At 43.9% G+C, this 25,392-nt stretch overlaps 1 protein-coding gene across 1 annotated transcript in view; it reads right to left on the bottom strand.

The window, feature by feature from the left end:
- Positions 1-353: 353 nt before the first annotated feature.
- TADA2A (transcriptional adaptor 2A) overlaps positions 354-25,392 on the bottom strand; it is a 73,069-nt gene continuing 48,030 nt past the window's right edge. Inside the window, exons 12-15 of the mRNA XM_082245239.1 lie at positions 21,319-21,451; positions 16,208-16,251; positions 11,651-11,724; positions 354-656 (exon numbers count right to left, since the gene is read on the bottom strand). Coding sequence (XP_082101365.1) covers positions 465-656; positions 11,651-11,724; positions 16,208-16,251; positions 21,319-21,451 — 443 coding nt within the window. The 3' untranslated portion in view covers positions 354-464. The remainder of the gene's footprint in view (positions 657-11,650; positions 11,725-16,207; positions 16,252-21,318; positions 21,452-25,392) is intronic.

Here is a 25,392-nt window from a genome sequence, read left to right as displayed (position 1 = left end):
CTAGGTATACCTTGGAATGCTTTTGAATAACCATGGATCTGCTGTTGACCCACAAACCTACGTAGTGAACTAGACTGAAAATGGCCTAGATGAGAAATAATATCACAAAGGATATAAGTATTGGATTTAGGTGAAATGTCATATCTGAGTTTCTAGGTTTATGGCAAATATTACATCTCATGTCCCATTTCTGTCCCCCAGGTGTATTTCTATTGTTCCAAGCCTTGATTTGAATTTTAACATGTTGGTGGACAAGTCATTGCAGCTACTTTCAACAATCCATCAGCATTAGTCACTGTTATAAGCAATTCCACATTTCAGCTTTCAGTTTGGAGGCCATTCTCACTTTGCAAAGAACAAAACCAATAGAGTAACAACAGTTAAAATCACAACATTTGTTACATGTAACATTTGGAAGGTTTTATTTTTGGAAAATGTTTTTAATTATGTAGCAGTTCATTTTGTTATGGCTGAGGTTTTGTGATAAACCCTTCTTGTAGCAGAAAGTCATAAATTTTACGGGTCTTATTGACGTCGATTTTTATAAGTGATCGAGCTTGAGCCAGACGTAAGCTTCCTTGTTTGTTGCATTCGTTCACAAGTGCTGCTTTATATTCCAAGTAAGCTCCTGGGACCAACCTCACTACCTGACAGAGCTGTGAAGACAAAATGTATGTAAATGTACACCTGACAATGCGAACAACATAACTATAATTGTATTTTGTTTTTTTTGTTTTTACAGATTTCCACGAATTATTAATACCTGGGAATAGAGAAGGAAAACATACCAGGTGCACTGAATAAGATTCACGGATTAAGGGTTATTGTATAGCAAGCCAAAACTTTTTTCTTCGGTGCAGTGGGGAAAGATTAGAACCCCTGTTGGATTTTCACGGCTATCTGGGGCTCTTGTTAGAGAGACTCTCCCTCACTCCATAGTTACATAGTAGGTGAGGTTGAATAAAGACAATAGTCCATCCAGTTCAACCTGTGTGGGTGTGTGGCTGTAATCATCTCACATAGCCCTTAATGTCCTGATCCTTGAGATGTTCCACAATCTTGTAGCCCTAACAGTAAAGAACCCCCCTCGTTGCCTGAGGTTAAACCGCTTCTCCTCTAATCGCATTGTATGCCCTCTTGTCCTCATGCAATCCCTTCGAATGAACAGCTTTTTTTCTAAGCTGAGATCCCCATTGAGATATTTATAAATTGCTATCATGTCCCCCCTCAGGCGTCTCTTCTCCAGGGAGAATAAATCGAGCGATTGCAGCCGCTCTTCATAGTTAAGGTCTTCCAATCCCCTAATAAGTTTAGTTGCCCTTCTCTGGACTCTCTCCAGCTCCAACACATCCCTCCTGAGGACTGGCGATGTGGATGTGGACTCCCTGTCCTATTAACATTTTACCAGATAAAAAGCAAGAGAAGCAGACAGAACTAAACTTTTTAATTTTTTGCAGTGGGGTAAGGGGAGGCTAGAACCCAATTTCGATCTTTATTTTTGTCTGTGTGTGTTCCGGCTACAGATGTTCCCTCATTTCCTGTCTGGTAAGACTTTTAACAGTCAAAAAGTGAGGCAAAATCTCCCAGATAGTAGTAAAGTAGTAAAAATCAGACAGGAGTTTTTATTTTTCCCCTATCTAAAACAAAAAATATGATTTTTGTACTTACTGTAAATATATTTTCCCATTAAAAGGGACACAGGAATTTAGAAACAGTTGGATTACACTGCAGCCTACAGGAAGTTGCTACACTGACAAACAGAAAAACACATTTTGGGACCTGTGACCCTAAATCAGTGTTTCTCAACTCCGGTCCTCAGGGCAAACTAACAGGCCAGGTTTGCAAGAAAACTAAAATCCATCACAGGTGATATAATTTGCTGCTCAGTGATTGCAGTATTCTAATCTGCATCTCCCCAAGGTAATTCTTAAAATCTGGCCTATTAGTGTGCCCTGAGGACCGGAGCCGAGAAACACTGCCCTAAATGGACTCAAAGAAAAAGATTTTATAGTAAGTACAAAAATCTGGAATTTTGTCTTCTCATAAAATCCTTTTCTCTGATGTTCATTGACAGACACAGCTCCATATATTCTTGGACTCTGGGTTATGCTGCTCTCCGTAGGAGTAGGACTAGGTGGAAACAAAACTGCACTATGCCTAGTGGCAGGAAATTGGACGTATTCCCCCTAGGGGCGTCCTAGGGGGTATACGTCCAATTTCCTGCTATAGGACTTCAGTTTGTAACAAGCAGTGTCAGAAGAATACATAACAACTGCAAAAATACAGTTTTCTCTTTCGTTCATTGATGGACACAGCTTCATATCTTCTTTGACTCTGGGGACGTCCCAAAGCAATGTCAACATGAGGGGTGAGAAAAACACAGCAATGCACAGAATTCCCAAAAAAGGGCTAAAAATAGCCAACTAGGTAAACCAGGAGCTCAACCAGGAACAACCGGAGCTCACCACCCAGAAGGAATACACCCCTCAAGAGGCAGGAGCCCTCTTCAACAGCGGCATGCAAAACCTTGTGGCCAAACGCAGCATCTGCCGATGCTAGGACATCCACCTTGTAAAACTTGGTGAATGTATGCACAGATGACAATGTGGCCGCCTTGCACACCTGAACCACTGACGCCAGATGATGGAAGGCTCAGGAGGCACTGGGCACCATTGCTGAATTCGCCTTAACGGGGAAAAGAGGATCCTGACCCTTAATGAAATAGGCCTGCACCACTGTCTGCCATATCCATCTGGAAATGGTCGCAGCAGATGTGGCCTGCCCATTACAAAATCCATCCATAAAAGGACAAACAAGGAATCCAATTTCCTAATCGCCTCAGTCGCCGCCAGGTACACCCTGATTGCCCGAACCACATCCAGTGAATGTAAAGCAATTTCTTTAGGATGTTTCGGCTTAGGGCACAAGGAAGGCAACACAATGTCTTCATTCAAGTGGAAATCCAAGACGACCTTAAGAAGGAACGACAGAGGGACATAGCACCACTTTGTCCCTGTGAACCACCAAGTAAGGTGACCAACAGGACAACGCAGCCAGTTCCAACACCCTGCGTGCAGAAGTAATAGCCACTAAAAAAGCTACCTTCTGTGACAGAGTAAGAAGAGGAAGTTCACAAATATTTTCAAAAGGTGGTCTTTGAAGAACCGACAGAACCAACAATGGAGGGTCCAGAGACCTTACCGGAGGAGCCAAGTGGCAAAATCCTTGCACAAAGGTGTGAACCAAGTATTTTGTGCCAAACAGGCGTTGGAAAAAATTGCCAAAGCTGAAATCTGACCCTTGATGGGGCCCAGGGCCAAACAATTTATCTACACCTTGTAGAAACTCCAGCAGACCGTACACCGAAAAGGAACGGGGAGAAACACACCGAGGTTCAAACCAAGAAATGTACGCCCTCCAGACTCTATGATAAATCTTCCTAGAAGTAGATTTTCTAGCTTTTAACAGAGTAGGAATTACCAAATCTGACAACCGTTTATCCTTCAGTACCTGGCTTTCAGTAGCCAGGCCATTAAAACCAGCGACCGCAAAGCAGGATGGAAGATCGGCCCTTGAGACAAAAGATCTTCTGAGAGGGAGTCTTCAAGGAACATCGGCTACCAGCCTTACTAGGCCTGCGCACCAAAACCGACGAGGCCAGTCTGGAGCCACCAGAATGACTGGAATCCCTTCTGCCTCGATTTTGCGCAGAAGCCTCGGCAGAAGTTGTAGTGGAGGAAAAGCATACATCAGACGATACTGACTCCAAGGGGCCACCTGAGTGTCAGCGGCGTTGGCCAAGGGATCCCGAGATTTGGCACAAACCTCTGAACCTTCCGGTTGAGACAAGAGGCCAACAGGTCCACACTGGGAGTCCTCCACCGGAGACATAGTTGTTAAAACACTTCCGGATGAAGAGACCATTCGCACGGACTCAGGGCCTGCCGACTGAGGTAGTCCGCCTGCCAATTTTTCACTCCTGGAATGTGCACAGGAGAGAGGGCTGGAACATAACATTCTGCTTACTTTAAAATACCGGCAACTTCTCTGGCTGCCAGGGCACTTTTTGTGCCCCGTTGATGATCGACATACGCCACAGCCATGGCATTGTCCGAACCGGACACACCTGCAGACTATCCGTCCACTGGGACAGGCAAAGCCTGATCGCCCGAAGCTCCATGGATATTGATCGGCAGACTGGACTCCTCCCAAGTCCAAACCCCTTGATCTGAATCTGTGCTCAAGACACCTCCCCACCCGGACAGACTGGCGTCCGTGGTAACCACTGTCTAGTACAGGGTGAGAAAAGACTTCCCTTGTCGAAGCGCTGGGGAACCGAGCCACCAAAGCAAGGATCCCCTCGCACCCCGGCTCAACAGGATCAGATTGTCGAGAGATAGAGGATTCTTGTCCCATTTGGCAAGAATCTCCTTTTGCAGAGGCCTGGTAAAAACTGAAACTGAGTAAACTGAACCACCTCGAAGGTGGAGACCATCAAACCCAGCACTTGTATGCACATCCTAAAAGAGACGACGAACCGATGGACAACAGGGGCTGAATCGCATGCTGCAACTTCAGCAGTTTTGCCTCTGGGAGAAACACCCTGGCTGAGGCTGAATCCAAAGTCAGGCCCAGGTATTCCAGCTTGTTGGATTGAGTCAGAGCTGATTTCTGAAAATTCAGTGTCCAGCCGAACTCTTGCAGAGTTTGCACAGTGATGTCCAGATCGTCTTTTAAGGCAGATGCAGACTCTGACCGCAGAAGGAGATCTTCCAGGTACCCCAGTACCGCAATCCCCCTCTGCCTGAGAAAGGCTAAAACCAGGCCAACACTTTTGTGAACACCCGAGGAGCTGAGGCGAGACCAAAGGGTAATGCCACGAATTGATAATGTTCCTCTCCCACAGCAAAACAAAGAAAACGCTGATGCCCTACATATATTGGGATATGAAGGTAAGTGTCCTTGATAGCGAGAGAGGCAAGAAAATCCCCTTGATGAAGGGATGTCACCACTGTGCAAATGGACTCCATTCGAAATTTCTGAACCCGCTCAAAGCGAATCAGGGCTTTGAGATCCAAAATTGGACAGATCTTGCCTTCCTTCCTGGGAACAGTAAACAGATTTGAATAAAATTCCTGAAAATGTTCAAACTCCAGAATCGGAACAATTACTCCCTGTGACAGAAGATCCTGCACTGCCCCATAAAGGCCCTGCAGCCGATCCGGGGACAGGAGCAAGTTGGAAGGAAAGAACCTTGTTGGAGGTAAGGACCGATCTTGTAATCGGACTGAATCAACTCGTGGACCATTTGTCTTGAATGAGCAAGGTCCACGGATTTGGAAAAAAAAACAAGATGTCCCCCCACCCCAGATACGAGGGAGGGCGCCCCTTCAGGCAGAGGAGGGCTCGTCTGCGGGACCAGTGGAACCCGCTTTTGACCTGGACTTTTGACCAGGGTCTCTTAGAACCTCCCGCGAATTTACGGATGGACTTTTGTCCCTTGTCCTGCGCTCCCACACATACATGGCCGCCGAAGCTGAATACAGCCATCCACAAGAAAATGACGGCGCCGCATGGCACTCAGGGACTCCTACAGGTATTTGTAGTCCACCAGGGGGGCCTCACAGTGACCCCCCGCTTGCCGCAGGAACATCAAAAAATTAGTCGCTGGCGGCGCTCTCCAGCCTCCCTCCAGCCCATCACCAAGACAATCAAAACAGCCCATGCACCCTGAGGGGGGACTAAGGGGGGGGGGGGAGGTGAGGGCGACCAGTACAGGGGAACCCCGCTAGGGAGGGGGGGGACCATGAGGGAAGGAAGGGTACAAAAGGGGTCTACCAACTCGAGGAAGGAAGGGTCTGAGTCCACCCCAAAATTTCCCCAGAGGAGAAGGGAGACACTACTCACAACACCCGGGAAACTGAGCCGGCACCACTCCCGACAGTCCACTGTGCCATCTTGGAATGAGGGGGCCAGAGGTACGCTGCAACTCTGGCTGTGGCTAACAGCCAACCTAGCGCGGAGCTAATAGTTAGGTCGCGCTCGCTGGTTAGACTGGGAAGACCGTAAGGATCTAGGATATCCAGTGCCTCGCCCAGTCAGCAGGTGATTGTAGTTCTCACAGGAACATAAAATAATAAAAGGAAGAAAAAAATTCCATTTAAAATTGGGAAACAATGCCAGGACCACAGATCCCAGCAGGGAACCAGGTCCTTACTCCTGACTAGGCAGGAAAAACTGAAGTCCTATAGCAGGAAGTAGGAAGTATACCCCCTAGGACAGCCCTAGGGGTGTAGTCAAGTTTTGTTTCCTACCTAGTCCTACTCCTATGGAGAGAAGCTTAACCCTGAGTCAAAGAAGATATGGAGCTGTGTCCATCAATGAACGAAAGAGAAATCTTAATTTTTTTCTCATCCATCTGGGAAACAGGAAATTGAGAAATGTTTTGGACGTCCAAAAGATGGCCAACAGTCTGATAGACCCAAGAATTTTGGGAAGTGTCTAACTCAGAAGTACCTCAAGGACCAATGCCCAACTCTGAGCCATATGATAAAGACCTAGGAAAGAAAGAGAAATTGCCAAGACCAAGGGGAAAGGGGCAGCGAGAGGGTCTGAGAACCAGTCAACAATCCACCAAAAACAGATTGAACACCAAAAATACCTGTAAAGGGGAATGACTAGACCAACAATGAGATTCAGTCAACACAAAAAAGACCCAGGATAACAGGTCACCCAAGGGAACCTTGAACAATCAACATACAGTGGGTACGGAAAGTATTCAGACCCCCTTAAATTTTTCACTCTTTGTTATATTGCAGCCATTTGTTAAAATCATTTAAGTTCATTCTTCTTCCTCATAAATGTACACATAGCACCCCATACTGACAGAAAAACACAGAATTGTTGACATTGTTGCAGATTTATTAAAAAAGAAAAACTGAAATATCACATGGTCCTAAGTATTCAGACCCTTTGCTCAGTATTTAGTAGAAGCCCCCTTTTGATCTAATACAGCCAGGAGTCTTTTTGGGAAAGATGCAACAAGTCTTTCACACCTGGATTTGGGGATCCTCTGCCATTCCTCCTTGCAGATCCTCTCCAGTTCTGTCAGGTTGGATGGTAAACGTTGGTGGACAGCCATTTTTAGGTCTCTCCAGAGATGCTCAATTGGGTTTAAGTCAGGGCTCTGGCTGGGCCATTCAAGAACAGTCACGGAGTTGTTGTGAAGCCACTCCTTCGTTATTTTAGCTGTGTGCTTAGGGTCATTGTCTTGTTGGAAGGTAAACCTTCGGCCCAGTCTGAGGTCCAGAGCACTCTGGAGAAGGTTTTTGTCCAGGATATCCCTGTACTTGGCCGCATTCATCTTTCCCTCGATTGCAACCAGTCGTCCTGTCCCTGCAGCTGAAAAACATCCCCACAGCATGATGCTGCCACCACCATGCTTCACTGTTGGGACTGTATTGGACAGGTGATGAGCAGTGCCTGGTTTTCTCCACACATACCGCTTAGAATTAAGGCCAAAAAGTTCTATTTTGGTCTCATCAGACCAGAGAATCTTATTTCTCACCATCTTGGAGTCCTTCAGGTGTTTTTTTTAGCAAACTCCATGCGGGCTTTCATGTGTCTTACACTGAGGAGAGGCTTCCGTCGGGCCACTCTGCCATAAAGCCCCGACTGGTGGAGGGCTGCAGTGATGGTTGACTTTCTACAACTTTCTCCCATCTCCTGACTGCATCTCTGGAGCTCAGCCACAGTGATCTTTGGGTTCTTCTTTACCTCTCTCACCAAGGCTCTTCTCCCCGATAGCTCAGTTTGGCCGGACGGCCAGCTCTAGGAAGGGTTCTGGTCGTCCCAAACGTCTTCCATTTGAGGATTATGGAGGCCACTGTGCTCTTAGGAACCTTAAGTGCAGCAGAAATCTTTTTGTAACCTTGGCCAGATCTGTGCTTTGCCACAATTCTGTCTCTGAGCTCTTCAGGCAGTTCCTTTGACCTCATGATTCTCATTTGCTCTGACATGCATTGTGATCTGGAAGGTCTTATATAGACAGGTGTGTGGCTTTCCTAATCAAGTCCAATCAGTATAATCAAACACAGCTGGACTCAAATGAAGGTGTAGAACCATCTCAAGGATGATCAGAAGAAATGGAAAGCACCTGAGTTAAATATATGAGTGTCACAGCAAAGGGTCTGAATACTTAGGACCATGTGATATTTCAGTTTTTCTTTTTTAATAAATCTGCAACAATGTCAACAATTCTGTGTTTTTCTGTCAGTATGGGGTGCTATGTGTACATTCATGAGAAGAAGAATGAACTTAAATGATTTTAGCAAATGGCTGCAATATAACAAAGAGTGAAAAATTTAAGGGGGTCTGAATACTTTCCGTACCCACTGTAGGTCAGTGAGAAAAGATTAGTTAACGTAAGCAGGAACAGATCTTCTATTCCTGACCCTTAGAATTCAGGAAAACGAAGCTCCAAGATAAGAAAAGAGGTTGCCTGGTCAGACAACCAAATTTGCAGCGTGATAACAATGAGATGTGAGAGCCCTCAAAGCATAATATCCCAACAGACATCTAAATAAACCCTTGAAACTGGTAGAAAAACCCAATGGTACCAACCTCGAAAGCTGGCTGCCTGAAGGATAAAGTAGAGTAAAAAAGAGGCACCGGAACAACGGTAGGCAGGAATGAGGGTATACTGCAACCCAGTATACTGCAACCCAGGCTGGTGCACATGACATTGGAAAAATTGAAGGGTGAGCAGGGATCCACCAAAACACCTGGAGGTGCCTTGGAGGTCTGATAGAGGAAGCCCGGCAATCTAATCTGATAGTACATGGTTTCAAGAACCACTGACACGCTTCATTCCAATGAAGAATCCTCAGCTTAGAAATGAGGGGTAAGAATACTTAGTAATAGTTACACTGATAGGATAAATCCCATGATTAGAAACAGGAACGAGGAAGGAATACAGTACATAAGTACTTGGCCAAGAATCAGACACAGAAAGGGAACCTATCTCCATCTCCTGGCGATCAGGTCCCACAAAGGCCTCCAAAAGTGTTCTAACCCCATAGTAGTTGGTACTTGCAGCAGGGTCCCAATCCAGAAAAGAACGGGGTCTTCCAGCAATACTTACTTCCTGCTATGCAGGAGACAAGCATCAAGCCATCACTCTGCAGTGTGTAGACCACCAGCCTTGTCTCTAAGGAGCAGCACACTCAGCGTCTTGCCTCAGAGACCAAAAGGAGACCATCTCACGTGATTAATAGGTTGAAGAGGTTTAAGCAGGAGCTTCTTACTCCAAGGAGACCATCAAGATATCTTGCTCAGAATCCAGGCTTCCAGACATAGATGGGGAGGCTGAAAAGGACAGAGTCAGCAATCTAAGGTGAGCCTATGTTGGGAGGGTATTCTTTCTATGATCTACAAGCCCTGAAAGGGAAGGAGAGAGAGTGCCCTACACATTTGTACAGACATCAGTCCCATGTGAGACACAAGCTAACATGCTTGTAATAAGCCATCACAACTAAAACACAAGATTACAGACATTTTCTCCAACTGCTCTATGAAATGGGGGTCTACCCCAGTGACAGAGATATCTTTTTGAGGGAATCTACTCATTCTAACAGTTTAACAGATTAAAGTTACCACCAACATAGGACAAAGAGTCATACCAGTTAATCCAAACTGGGATTTAAGGAGATAATAACTTTCTGTCATTGTTTGAGGTCTTTGTAGCCATATGAATGCACTTGCAACAACACAGTTGAGCACTGTCCATGAGTCCTGCTTAAACCTTAGAAGAAGAAAGTGGGTCTCAAAAGCTTGTCATCAAAATGTTACTCCACTGTACTGTCTTTCATTGATATCACAAATAAAAGCACACATTCCACCTGTTGTTTCGTTGATCACTGATGCATCTAAGGTAAAAACAGAGCAAAATTCCCTTACAAAAGGGAAAAAGTTCTAACACACTCTCAGGTGGGATCCAGGAACCTTCAAGGATGTTTCCAGTCAGAAACATCAGAAACCAGTCAAATAGAGAAATTATCCAAATAACAGGTGTAGCAAGATGGTGTTTAAAGATATAGGAGCTTTAAGACCCAAGGTCTAGAACAGCAGGCTGATGACCCAGATGCAAAGTATTGCATATTGCTTCAAAAAGCTGAGTCAACTTCAGGAGACTGTAGTATCGCAAAAACAATCACTCAAGCAATAGACTGTTTGGAATTTTACTGGAGAACAATAGCCACAGGCCTGGCTTATTTAGGAGTTCAGGAGGGTCAGAAAGACACTGCAGGGGATGGCACAGGAGTGTACTTAGAAACTTTGCGGGCTAAGTGTTCTGACACCTAAACACAAGCACTCAGGAAGTCCTGAGGGGACATGGAGGTTTATAGTGGACATGAGGTACTATAGATCTCTGCTACGCTTGATCTAGATGAAGTAGACTCTTAAGAGGACAACCCTATGTCAATAGGGGTCCCAGATTACGTGTGTAAGTTCCTTCTGTGAATACCAGATAAATGCCCCTAGAGGAGTATGAGCTGTGGAACTGTCCTCTGTACCTTAGCAAAGACATATTATGCCCACTCAGCGGTAATGCAACTAGGCCCAATATGAGGCAAGGCATTTAGTACGCACAAATGCAGGCACAGCTGGTGTTGGGAAGGGTTTCAAACAGCCAGAAGTGGCCAAACCGCTGTAAGAGGGCAGTGGAAAAAGACTAGAGAATGGAGATCCAAATGGTAAAGCAGGAGCAGCAGTGGGATGATGCGTACTCAAGGCTAAATGGTGAGAAAGAATGCATGCAGCACTCTGCTCAGCAGATGAGGTTAGCGCTCAAACCCTCAGCCTTAACCCTTACTGTGGTGAAAGAAAATTTGAAATGGCACCTAGCAGTACGGTAGCTCCCAATGCTTCAGCCCGACCAACCTTAGTCACTAAGTGAGTCTTCAGACAAAGGGTCACACCTGAGGTTGTGCCATGGCCCGGGACCCAAAAGTGCATTGTGGCTAACTAAACACAGATTGCAGAGCCTAGTGGCCAAAAGTCACATTGCAGGCTAGTCCCCCATGTCTAGTCTGGAGTCTAGTCTACAGCCTACAAAACTAGTGCTGAGGAAATGCCAATCCGGATAGCTGCTATGTTTAGACTAGCTCAAGCAGTGGTGCAGGAAGAAATCTTGATTGAACTCAACATGGAAAAAATATACGAATTGAGAAGGCTTGCAAGAATTTAAATTTTTACACAGAACTAAAGAAATGGCATCAAAGCTCCTAGGACACTGGAAAATAATGGAAGAAGTCTGGGTACAGGAGGTATTATACAATGGCTGGTTAAAAATGTTTGTTTGCCAAGGTCCCAAATTCCTGTGTGCCTCAATGGATGACAGAAAAAGGTTTCTTGCACACACTTATTCACAACAAGCATACAGTAAATTATACAACAGAAACAAAATTTATATCATTATGTTGATAAAGACGATACACTAAAAGTAATTACAAGTAATCTTGGGGAAAAAAAGGATAACAGAAAGCATGCATGCTTTGGAGTTTCAACATTTGCTTTCAGAAGCAGAGCTGAAACAGTAATCACATCGTTAACACAACCCTGGGCATTGGTTTTAAACATGATTCTGTACCTCTTTCTCTTTATCATTCAGCTTTTCTGTGCCAGGAAGACCTGTCAAGTCCAGAGGAGGAGCACTTCTTCTACCTATTGCATCCAAAAAATTATAATTTAAAGGATTTGAGAATACCAATGGTCTTTGAGAAAGATAATGGTCATGCAAAAACTCAGTTACTGTTTTGTGTACATATCAGCAAAATAAGAAATTCTCAAAATAAATAAAAAAGGCAAAATGTAAGTACAAGCGCTACTGCCCACAAAGGGAGTTGGACATACAAAAGTAAATGGCAAATGTTGACATTCTATGTTTTGCAAGCAGTGAGTGTTCCCAATATACTTTCTCACAAAGAACAAGCAGGTCCATTAAAAATACACAACTCTTACAAGAGTAAATAGGTTAGCTCCAATAACTGTAGAGAGAAACACATTTCATAGTAGCACATACTGTGAAGAGTTACAGGCTCACAATACAAAACAATACAGTTCCAAAAATAGGAGATAAATAACCATTTCTGTATTTAAAGTTCATCTGTCATGAGAGGAGTATGGGGGCTGTCATTGCTGGCTGGTTTCTAATAATGCTAGTTGCCTGGGTGTGTGTGATTTTAGGATATATGAATCACAGATCTAGAACAAGAATACTTTTTAAAAAGAGTGTCAGGGAAGCTTATCTTCATAACTCCTGTGGGTCAGAGATTTAAAAAGCACTAAGGCGAAACCATCAGTATGACAGCTAGATAACGAACATTCTCAAAAGCAGAGGTCAACAATGGTATTCTGCATAATGCTCTCATGACAGGTGTACATTATAGTGACTTTGTTACTTCCCCCCCCCCCCCCAAAATCTAAACAATGGGTCCCTGCAACAGAAGACTGTGAAGACGTACCTCCACTACAGGTGGCAAGAATGAACCCCCCCAGCCTTCAGCCCAGACCCCATTACTAGATAGTTCTGGGAGTGTTGAATGCCTACATCCTCCACCATATGCTGTGGTTCTCACTTTCACTGCATCACTATTGAGTCCTGTAGTGAGGCACAGATCTGAGGAAGGAACCATGGCATGCAGCAGATGATGCATGCATTTATCACTCACAGAAGTATTGAATGCGGATGACTTTGCTGGAGGCTTCAGTTCTGGAAGATAGAGGATATTGTGCTGCCCACTCACGGGAGAGGTAAGTACTAACAGTCTGTATAGATTACTTAATTTTCTTATAGAAACACAGAAGAATTCCTCTGAAACGTTGTAAGCTATACTGTGTGGGACACGAGCTGTAGAAGAACATCACGGTAGCTCCTCTTTTTGGCAGTCCCGTTTCCCCTGGGCATGCAACCTGAGAGGTTTGGCTGGTGGTTGAACAAGGGATCGTACAGTGTAGGTGACTGTTTTGATCATGGGGGTATACGCCCCCCCCCCCCCATTTCAAGGGAAGTCTGGAGATGCCTCCCACCTCGAATTTCCATTTGCAACAAATTTACCACTTTCTCAAACCTTTGAAGAAGGAAAGCTTTGATTTAGTGTGAACATTGTTTGAAAACAGATACATGCAGGGTGCTGCTCTGCGAGGGGGTGTCTCCATGTTATACAAACAGTTTGTTAACTCTACTATTGGATTATCTTACCAGGTAGCGTGGGAGAGGGATCTGTTCATAACCCCTGAGGTGGAGGATTGGCCAAAATGGAGTACACAAATTCATAAAGGTATTCTTAATGTTGCCTTGATTGAGGCAGGCTACAAAGTCCCCACCAGATGGTATTTAGTGCCGGAGCGCTTGTCAAAAATGTTCCCAGGCACCTCGGCTACCTGTTTCAGGGGTTGTGGACAGATAGCTGGTGGTCGTGCCCCAAGGTTAATCGTTTTTGGATGAGGGTTCACTAATTTATTTTCAGTCAGGATGGTCAATATCACCAAAGATGTGAGTACAGTAATCCCCCGCTCCATCGCGGTTCAGTTTTTGCGGTCCCGGTAATTCGCGTTTTTTTTTGTAATGTTATTTTACTATATAAATCATTAAAGATTAAATATTTTTGTGTTTTCCATAGCTCTTGCTCTGTCTCTCAGTATCTTTTATGTGTTTAAATGAGTTTCTATTGTTTTAAAAGTGTGTTTAAAGACCTTAAAATGCTTCTACACGTACAGTGACAGTAAAATAAACACACCTACAATGCATTTTAATAGGGTTTTTCTATTTCGCGGAATTTCACTTTTCGCGGCTGGGTCCGGAACGTAACCCCCGCAATGGAGGGGGGTTTACTGTATTGCCCTACTAAATAAGCCTGTTGAAAATATCCCGAGACATACTCTAACAATAATTTACTTCATATTTCTAGCAGCCAATATCGCTATAGCGACAGCGTGAAAAAGCCCTGTCATACACATTGCGATAGTAAAACAAAAACTCACACGGATCATGTTGGATAAAAAGACTGTGAGTGTCCTATGAGATAAACAAATCTATTTTAGACAAGATATGGTCCCCTTTGCTTGCCTACTCACAGGTCCTGGATGAACTAATCTAATCATACGAATAAGTCGATACAGGATACCCGGACGGATCCATTTCCTTTCCTCTTCTCTTCTACTTTTCTTATCTCTTTCATTGTTTCCCTGACTCCTGCCAGCCTTGGTATCACGCTCTATTAGCTTTCTTTCTCCCTATTTACGTTTTTGGGATTACATTTGGGGGCCCAGAGTCCCATATGTGGGACCGTTACAATGTTTGGAAATTGAGTAGAACTTTTTGTTAACCATGTTCACTGGATGTGGGCTTTCCAACCTGGTGGGCCTACCGCCGGTGCTTATATCTTGATCTTGGTCTCGATCTCAAAGTCTTGGGTTTTACTTTCCCATATGATGATTCAAGAGATGATCATATGGATGACCACCTCCCAGTGTTTATAATGTTCTTGTTGTTCTATATCCATGTTATCACACAAAACATGTTAATCCTGATCACTTTCTTTGGTGGCCAGATGCTCACCTGTGATCTTAGAGAAGACCTAACTCGATTGCCAAGATTCTCTGTTGTTCTATTTCCCCCCACTTATGTACCATTTCTTATTGTCTAAACAGAGCATGTAAGGATTGTTCGCTGCTTTACACAGTGCTCCTGTTATTCTTTCAAAATATTAATAACAATGATTGAAACAGAAATACAGAAGAAACCAATACTGCCTAAATCTTACAATCATGTACATTGTATTTTCTCTGTTGTCTTGATCAATTATGAAAATGACATGCTCTTTATTGTATATATCGTAATATTGTATTTACAGAGCCAGGGGACAGGCTGAACATGCTCAGTTTGGTGTGTATTGCTAGAGAGTTTTTTTTTTTTTCTTGGGAGTGCATGTGATCAGGACAGGGCAATCAGCACTTTCCAGACAGAGGGTCAGGGGTCCTGCATTCTCATAGGACAATCGTGGGAGAATGAAAACTCCTACAAGCTTTAACCAGACACTGAAAGAAGTCACAAAACTGCTCTAACTGCTGATGAAAAAGGTATTTAACAGTTTATATTTACAAAGATACTGTAATTGCATTTCTGTGTACTGTGGGAGACCAGATATAGTGAATGCATGGTCCTGAGCTTTAAGACTAAATTATCCTGGATAAGGATTCATGAAAGACTTTCTGCTATCTTGAATGATAAAATGACAGCCTTCGAAAAAACTAGGGACCTATGGATCAAATATACTTCAGGAAATGCCTAGCGGCCTTTTGGGTTTTTTTTTTTTTTTTTTTTTTTTTTTTAAACACCTTTGAGCAGTGTGGTTGCAAAATCACTTCTCTTTTCCTCTTTCATTCCTCTATTTTCTATGTTCCTTTTCCTTCTTAGAGATAAATGTTTGCTCGCATTGAAATCTATGGTGCCCTTTGGCTGGTGATCTTTACGAGATGGCATAATCCGGGACTCATTTACCTGATCTGTTCACTGTATTGCGTTGTGGATGTACCTTATGTATATTCTGTAATATTGTACATCAGTTTTTATATTGGCCAAAATACCTTTGCACTGTTATGGTAATATCCACAGCTATGTTCAAATGAGAGTTTGTAATTGTATAACGTGTTTTCATAAAAAAATAAAAATGATTGAAAAGGAAAGCACTGAAGCTTGCTGGCATTTTACCATAATGCAGGACAAAGTGAAGTACTGAAAGTGATTACGGATTGATACATTTTGGACAACACATTTTTGTTCAACCAGAGACCATTCAGCTTGTGAGAAACACAGAGTGATTCTTTTTAATACTGTGTGTACAAACAGGATACATAGCAAAACGACAACAATGACATAATATGAGTTATTATATCGACCTATATATCTAAAAGGTGGCTGTAAACAGTTTGGCCTTGTGAGTAGCCACAACTTCATTCTCCGGAGAAGAATTCCTGCACATACTGTTACAGATTATGAGCTAGGAAACATTCTGTCTACAAGGAACACAATGTTATTTTTACAACAGGAAACTACAAGCCATGATAAAATGCATCCAAATCCAAAAATGATAAAGATGTAATATAGTAAAAGGAGTTATGAATGAAACAATTTAAAGATTCATACCTGAACCTGAAACAACAGGTACAACTTGATATAAACCAGCGTCTCTAAAACACAAATAAAAAAAAAAAAAAAAAAAAGGTTAACATATGTAAACCTGCAGATGAATAAGCACTGCTCACAACCAAATTCTCTTACTATTTTTCTATTGTAATGGGGACACACATTTTTCATAGCCATTTAAGGCATTTTCAGAGAAATTAAAATGATTAGAAGAAATGACAGTCACATGACATTTCTGTAAAATTATAATAGCATACCGTGCATCTGGGTATTCACAGCGCTTCACTTTTTCCACATTTTGTAATGTTACAGCCTTATTCCAAAATGGATTAGTGCCCATTCACACTACCGCGACTTGTCAGGCGACTGGTCAGCCTGACAAGTTGTGGTCCATGCAGTGCTACGGGAACCGTTCTAATAGGAGCGACTCAAGTCGCTCCGACTTAGAAAATAGTTCCTATACTACTTCGGGGCGACATAGGAGCGACTTGCATTGACATTCATTATATGAAGCCCGTGCAAGTCGCGGTGCACGCGACTTCACAGGTCGGCCCCAAAGTCGTGCCGCGGTAGTGTGAACCGGCACTTAAATTCATTATTTTCTTAAAAATTCTACAAACAATACTCCATAATGACAACGTTATAAGAAGTTTGTTTAAATTGTTTGCAAATTTATTAAAAATAAAAAACAATTAAAAAAATTCCCATGTACATAAGTATTCACAGCCTTTGCTCAATAATTTGTTGATGCACCTCTGGCACCAATTACAGCCTCACGTCTTTTTGAGGATAATTCTACAAAGCTGGGCACAAATGTTTTTGGGCAGTTTATCCCATTCTTCTTTGCAGGACCTCTCAAGCTCCCTCAGGTTGGATGGGGAGCGTCGGTGCATAGCCATTTTCAGATCTCTCCAGAGATGTTCAATCTGGTTCAAGTCTGGGCTCTGGTTAGCCCACTCAAGGACATTCACAGAGCTGTCCCTTAGCCACTCCTTTGTTACCTTGGCTGTGTGCTTAGGGTCATTGTCCTGTTGGAAGATCACCCTTCGCCCCAGTCTGAGATCCAGAGAGCCCTGGAGCAGGTTTTCATCAAGGATGTCTTTGTACATTGCTGCATTCATCTTTACCTCCATCCTGAACAGTCTCCCAGTTCCTGCTGCTAAAAAACATCCCCACAGCATGATGCTGCCACCACTATGCTTGACTGTAGGGATGGTATTGGCCAGGTGATGAGCGGTGCCTGGTTTCCTCAAGACATGATGCTTGCCATTCAGTTCAATCTTTGTTTCATCAGACCAGAGAATTTTGTTTGTCATGGTCTGAGAGTCCTTCAGGTGCCTTTCGGCAAACTCCAGGCAGGCTGTAATGTGCCTTTTACTGAGGAGTGGCTTCCGTCTGGCCACTCTACCATACAGGCCTGATTAGTGAAGTGCTGCAGAGATGGTTGTTCTTCTGGAAGGTTCTCCTCCCTCCACAGAGAAACGCTGGAGCTCTGTCAGTGTGACCATTGGGTTCTTGGTCACCTCCCTGACTTAGGCCCTTCTCCCCCAATCACTCAGTTTGGCTGGGCAGCCTGCTCTAGGAAAAGTCCTGGTGGTTCCAAACTTCTTTCATTTATGGATGATGGAGGCCACTGTTCTCATTGAGACCTTCAATGCTGCAGAAATTTTTCCTACCCTTCCCCAGATCTGTGCCTCGATACAATCCTGTCTTGAAGGTCTACAGACAATTCCTTGGACATGCACTGTTAACTGTGCAGCCTTATATTTACAGGTTTGTGCCTTTTCAAATTATGTCCAATCAACTGAATTTATTACAGGTGGACTCCAATCAAATTGTAGAAATATCTTATGGAAGATCAGTGAAAACAGGATGCATCTGAGCTCAATTTTGAGTGTCAAGGCAAAGGCTGTGAATACGTATGCACGTGTGATTTTTTCATGTTTTATTTTTAAGAAATTTGCAAAGATTTCAAAACAAACTGACCTTATCTCAGACAAAAAAAACATACTAGAATTGTTTTTACAACTCACGGATGTGGATCCCATGTACATGGCTTCCCGCGTACATGGTTCAAACAGATTCCATTTTTCGTAATCTCATGTAGAAGGAGGCAATTCCAGAATTTGTTTGTCCATTTTGCAATTGACTCAAGACAGCAGAGGTCTTGCTGTCCCTCATGCAAGATTATAATTTCTTTGCTGCGCAACTTCAGCACTTTGCAGGGTGAGGAGTTCAAAATATGATTGACCCTAATCAAGTTATACTGCTCTCCCAAGATGCTATATACCCTCTCCTGGCTCAGTTAGAAGCGGGGGGTGGAGGGTTCAGGGACTCTTCACAATATCCCACATTGACATTGATGAATACGGTATGGGTCGAAATAAAAAGGATTATGGGATATGAGGGTGTATCTCATTATACCTCTGGGAGGGTTGACGTTTTGTGGAGTTGGGTAAACAAGGTTTTGATTTTTGGTATTGTCAAGGGGAGCAAATTTTCCATCAACTGTTTATGCAAGATCAATTACAATCTTTTCAGGACTTAAAATAGGAGTCTGAAATCTCTCCTCGTAGATTTTCAGTACCTCCAAGCCCTTTTTAGCACAGGCCAAATTGGCGAAACTGAAATTGATCCTCGCTCCTTTAATGGACTCTCTAGCTAGTAGCACAGATAGGAAAGGTACTATTTCCTCACTCTATAGTACGTTGCTAGTTAAGTTGCTGTTCAATCTTAATATCCCTGGCAGGATAGCGTGGGAAAAGGATCTTGGGGAACTCGTGTCTCAACTTTTTAGGATACACAGGGCATATAGAACGCCTATGAGGCTCCATCAATGAAGAAGTAGGGAGAGTCCAGATTGTCCAAAATGCTGTACTTCCCCTGTGGATTTCTTAGCTGGTCCGCTAATGGCAATTCATTATTGATACAATAAACCAGTCCTTTCAAGTAAAAATGAACAATGATTCACTTACATGTGTGTTAGAATTATACGAAGAAGAAGAATTCATACCACAAACTAGAACCCCAATTGCCAGATTGCTATTCTTAGCGTGTAAATGTATTGCTGCCAAGTGGTTATGCCCTTTCCCCCAACATTTGAGGAATGGCGTACACAGGTTAATTCTGCCCTCCTCAAAGAGTGTCCTATTTTACAACACAGAGGTACTCTCTGCAAATTTGATAAGCTGTGGAATCTATGGATACAGACCCCAGGGCTAGCTCCATTATCCCTCGTATCATTATGGATTTTTAAGTGTTTATCTTATACAAGTAAATTATATTGTTTATGGTTCTTTGGTTAAGTTTTCCTCTTTGTCACAAAACTAGATTTATCATTTTAATTGGTGCAGGTGCAGCAGAAGTGCAAGGAGAGAAGGTCTGGTGTTGGCTTTGCCTACTTTTTTTTTTTATGCCACACCTGTAATTCTCTCTTTTTTTTTTTTGTTAGGTACACCTGTTATTGACTTAGTATATTAAATATTGATGTTTATGACACCCTTGGAAAATAGATGGGAGTGACTGGCGCATTATTTACCACTTGGATTGCAAGCTAATACAGAGCTATGCAATCTTATTTTTGATGTGACTGTACGTATTTGATAAGCTATTGTTATTTCGTTTTTTATGCTGCACATGATAGGATAGTGGTGGAAGTGTATACTACAGATTCTTTAATGGACCGTTACCATTTTTTCATTTTTTTTTTTTTTATTGTGGGTTTGTCTTTTCGGTCTTGTGAAACTTAACAAAATGTAAATAAAAATCTATTTGATCCAAAAAAAAGTTGCAGACCGCATCAGTAAAAGCTGAAATGGTTATATCTCGCCTGCAATTTTTTTTTGCCAGTGTCCAATTCTCCTGTTGGCAGCAGTATAACCAGAAAAATGAATTGATTATAAATGATTTCCTGTGTCCCCCCCAAGGGGCAAGAAAAGGTATGGATTTCTGAAGCATTTCAAAGTTGAATTTAACCACTTAAGCCCCGGAAGATTTTACCCCCATTCCGACCAGGGGGTATTTTGCCATTCGGCACTGCGTGAATTTAACGGACAATTGCGCGGTCGTGCGACGCTGTACCTAAACAAATTTGGCGTCCTTTTTTTCCCACAAACAGAGCTTTCTTTTGGTGGTATTTGATCACCTGTGCGACTTTTTGATCACGCGCTATAAACAAAAAAAGAGCGTCAATTTTGCAAAAATAGCAATATTTTTCACATTTTTTTATATGAAATTCCCCCCCAAAAAAATGTAAAAATCAAAATTTTTTAACATTTTCGGCCAATTTGTTTTATGCTACCTATGTTTGGTAAAAATTAAAAAAAAAATCGCAAAAAGCGTATTTTGATTGGTTTGCGCAAAAGTTATTGCGTTTACTAACAAAGGGAAAGATTTTTGTCATTTTTGTTGTTTTTTTTTTTTTTTACGTGTAATGGCGGCGATCTGCGATTTTTTTTGCGGTACTGCGACATTGCGGCGGGCAGATCGGACCCTTGACTGACATTTTTGACACTTTTGGGGTTACCAGTGACATTTCTACAGTAATCAGTGCTATACATATGCACTGTTACTGTAAAAATACACTGGTAGTGAAGGGGTTAACTTTATTTGGGAGGGAGGGGCTGTGTGTGTCCCTAGGGGCGTGATTCTTACTGTGATTGGCTGTGGCTTGAGCTGTAAGGACACTGATCAACGGATCTACATAGTAGATCCGTGTGATCAGTGTCTTTACACCGAGGAGAATGACAGGTCGCTTGTTTACACAAGCTGCCTGCCTTTCTCCCTCTCCCCCGCCGATCGCCGAGTGACCGGCGGACATCGGGTCCGCTGGCCACACGCGCGGGGGGGGTCCGTGACCACGCGGGGGCGCGCGCTCGCTCCCTAGACCCTCACAAGCTAGTGACGTAGCCCTACGTCACTTTGCCTGTGAGGGGCTGACTGCCGACGTAGATCGGCCTTAGGCAGTCGGCAAGTGGTTAAACTGGCAAAAAAAAGTTGAAATCCATAATCAAACTTTTATGTTCATTTTACTAATAATATCTAGGTGGTATGTTAACATGTTTTAAGTTAATACAAAAATGTATGCAAGTATACAACCATTGTAAACTCACATAGCAGCTTGTCGCTTAAGCCACTGCTGACAGGCATTGCCATCATGAACATATTGTAGGACTTCAGAAAGCATTGTTCTCTTCAAACGCTCTTCTTCGCGAGTCTTTTTCAAACGATCGTATATTTTGGAACCTGTTTCAAAATATTCAAATGTTAAACTCATTGTAAACAAACTGTATAGGTTATAACTGACTAATTTGCTAGTGATGATCACATGTGGTATTTTTCCCCTTTTTGGTATTAACTGTAATTTCTTACATTGATAACAACATGTAACATATTAGGCAATTACTAAAATTGTGTCAGCCATTGTGTCATACTGGACTCGGACCAAAATAATGTATAGATGTAACAACATCAACTTTTACTCCTGCAATGACAAGTGGAAAAGTCAAGTCATACAACAAGTCACTGTATGTAATACATTTTTGCATAAGAGAATTAAAAACTTGGGTGCGCATCTTCTCCAACGGCTCACGCACATTTATAGTTACTAAAAGGGTTTTGAAATATACATATATTATATATACAGTATCTCACAAAAGTGAGTACACACCTCACATTTTTGTAAATCTTTCATTATATCTTTTTATGTGACAACACTGAAGAAATTACACTTTGCTACAATGTAAAGTAGTGAGTGTACAGCTTGTAAATTTGATGTCCCCTCAAAATAAAACAGACAGCAATTAATGTCTAAACCGCTGGCAACAAAAGTGAGTACACCCCTAAGTGGAAACATCCAAATTGGGCCCAATTAGTCATTTTCCCTCCCCGGTGTCATGTGACCCGTTAGTGTTACAAGGTCTCAGGTGTAAATAGGGAGCAGGTGTGTTAAATTTGGTGTTATCGCTCTCACTCTCTCATACTGGTCACTGGAAGTTCAACATGGCACCTCATGCCAACGAACTCTCTGAGGATCTGAAAAAATTGTTGCTCCACATAAAGATGGCCTAGGCTATAAAAAGATTGCCAAGACCCTGAAACTGAGCTGCAGCACGGTGGCCAAGACCATACAGCAGTTTAACAGGACAGGTTCCACTCAGAACAGGCCTCGCCATGGTCAACCAAAAGAGTGGAGTGCATATGCTCAGCGTCATATCTACAGGTTGTCTTTGGGAAATAGACGTATGAGTGCTGCCAGCATTGCTGCAGAGGTTGAAGGGGTTGGGGTTCAGCCTGTCAGTGCTCAGACCATACGCCACACACTGCATTAAATTGTTCTGCATGGCTGTCGTCCCAGAAGGTAGCCTCTTCTAAAGATGATGCATAAGAAAGCCCGAAAACAGTTTGCTGAAGACAAGCAGACTAAGAACATGGATTACTGAAACAATGTACTGTGGTCTGATGAGACCAAGATAAACGTATTTGATTCAGATGGTGTCAAGCGTGTGTGGTGGCAACCAGGTGAGGAGTACAAAGACAAGTATGTCTTGCCTACAGTCAAGCATGGTGGTGGGAGTGTCATGGTCTGGGGCTGAATGAGTGCTGCCAGTACTGGGGAGCTACAGTTCATTGAGAGAACCATGAATGCCAACATGAGGACCAGGTCCTCTTAGCAGCCTGCAAAACCTTACGGCCAAAGGAAGTATCTGCAGATGCCAACATATCCACTTTATAAAACTTTGTAAAAGTGTGCACCGATGACCAGGTGGCTGCCTTGCAAACCTGCGTCACTGACGCTTGATGAAAGAAGCTCCAGGAGGCACTAAGCACCCTAGTAGAGTGCGTCTTGACAGGGAAAGGAGGAACCTGACCTCTGATGCAATAGGCCAGAACCACTGTTGGTCTGATCCATCTGGAAATGGCCACAGAGAAAGCGGACAACCCTTTGCGAGGTCCATCCGTGAGCACAAATAGAGAGTCTGACTTTCTGAAAAACAATGTAGCTGCCAGGTACACCCAAATTTCCCGCACCACATCCAAGACATGCAAAGCAATTTCCTTTGAATGTTGAGGCCTGGGACGCAGAGAAGGCAACACAATGTCTTAATTAAAATGAAAGTCAGAGACCACCTTAGGAAGGAATGATGGACAGGGGCGAAGCACCACCATATCCTTGTGAATTACCAAATAAGGTGAGCGACAGGAGAATGCCACCAGTTCCGGACACCCTGCACGCAGAAGTGATAGCCACCAAAAAGGCCACCTTCTGGCACAGCGTAAGCAGGGGAATCTACCGAATATTTTAAAAGGGAGGCTTCTGTAGAGCTGAAAGCACCAAATTAAGATCCCAAGGCGGCAACAGAGCCCGCACTGGAGGAACCAAATGTGAGACATCCTGAAGAAAGGTACGCACCAGGGAGTGTGGTGCAAAATGTCATTGGAAAAAGACCGCCTAGGCCAAGACCTGGCCCTTAAAGTTACTTCAGGCCAAATTCTGTTCAACCTTCCGTTGAAGGAAGGTTAAGAAACAAGCCACCAAGAAGGAGCGAGGATGAACCCCAAGAGACACACACCACGCAATGTACGTCTTCCACTTACGATGGTAGATCTTCCTAGAGGTAGATTTCCTAGCTTTTAACAACCTAGGAATCACCGGCTCAGACAAACCTCTATCCTTTAGCACCTGGCGTTCAACAGCTAAGTTGTCAAAGCCAGCGACTGTAAAGCAGGATGGAAGATCGGTCCTTGGGACAGCAGATCCTCCCTGAGGAAGCTTCCAAGGAACGTTAGCGACTAGCCGCACTAAACAAGTGTACCAGGCCTGGCGAGGCCAGTCCGATGCCACTAGGATGACCAGAATCCTTTCTGCCTCAATCCTGCGTAGGAGTCTGGGCAGAAGCTTGAGAGGAGGGAAGGCGTAGATCAAATGATACTGACCCTACAGGCCCACCAGCACATCTGTGGCATCTGCCAGAGGATCAAATGACTGAGCCACAAACCTCTGCATCTTTCTGTTGAGCTGAGATGCCAACAGATCCATCTCAGGGGTACCTCACCGGAGACACAGCTGATGAAACACCTCCGGGATGAAGGGACCACTCCAGAGCCGCCAAAACAGAGACGAGCATTCAGGGGAGCCGCATCCAAAGAGGCATCACAGATATAAACTGCAGCCCCTAAACCAGCGGGTCCACCAGCTCAGCAAAGGAAGGAGGGAGCTGTTCTCCCTTCAGGTCATGACGTTAGAGCTTAGCCCACTCAGTCAGAGTTTGCGACACTAGGGCATTGGTAAATACCGGCCTCATTGCCGAACCAGCTAGAGTGTACATAACGCGGGCCACAGCCTCTGCCTTCCGGTCAGCCAGACCCTTAAGGCGGGGACTCTTCCACCGGAATCATGGTTGCTTTTTTTAATCTGGAAACCAGGGGGTCCAGCACTGGTGGTAAAGTCCACTTCTTAAGGAAGGACTCCTCATTGGGGCAAAGCGCTTAGGGACACCACAGGGACGCTTTGGTCGTTCCCACTCTTGTGCGGCAATTCTGTCAAAATAGGCAGGGAAAGGAAACCCCTTTGCCGCTCTGGAAGGCTTGTGAGTGCTTCACCTGCGTCCTCTATCTTTAGGGTCCCACGCATAGATACAATCAGTGCATCTAACAACGTCTTTTCGTGCATGGTCGCAAACGTGGAGGAATCATTCTCACCATCAGAGGATTTCAGGCACATGGTCGCAGACCCAGCAGGGTGACTAACATCAGCGGCGGCCAAATCAGATTCAGGATCTGCTGAGACAGATGAGGCAGGGGAAAGCGGAGAGCGTTTTTTGCTAGCCCGTCGTCCGCTAGCCGCCTTCACCCGGGACACAAGGGACTCCAGGACCCCAGTCAATGCATGGATGGATTGTTGGGACCCGGAGGGCCCCGCAGCCTCAGAGAGGGGATCAGAACGTGCTCCAAAGACTCCATGAGTCACCAGGGGGACCCCCACCACGCTTGCAGCACCACCAGGGCGCCAAGCACAAGGCACTGAGCGATCTTTAGCAGAGAGGGAGAGGACCCCACCAGACTCACCACCCGCCGACAAAGGCCCCTGCAATCATCAGGAGGATCTGCACTACACATGCGGCGATCAGGAAGCTAAATGATTCAGGAGTCAGCACCAGGGAATAAGGAGAGAGAGCCATTTTCTC

This window comes from Pelophylax lessonae (genome assembly GCF_965119305.1).
Source record: "Pelophylax lessonae genome assembly, chromosome: 2".
NCBI classification, from domain to species: domain Eukaryota; kingdom Metazoa; phylum Chordata; class Amphibia; order Anura; family Ranidae; genus Pelophylax; species Pelophylax lessonae.
This window is presented reverse-complemented; position numbering and strand designations above follow the sequence as displayed.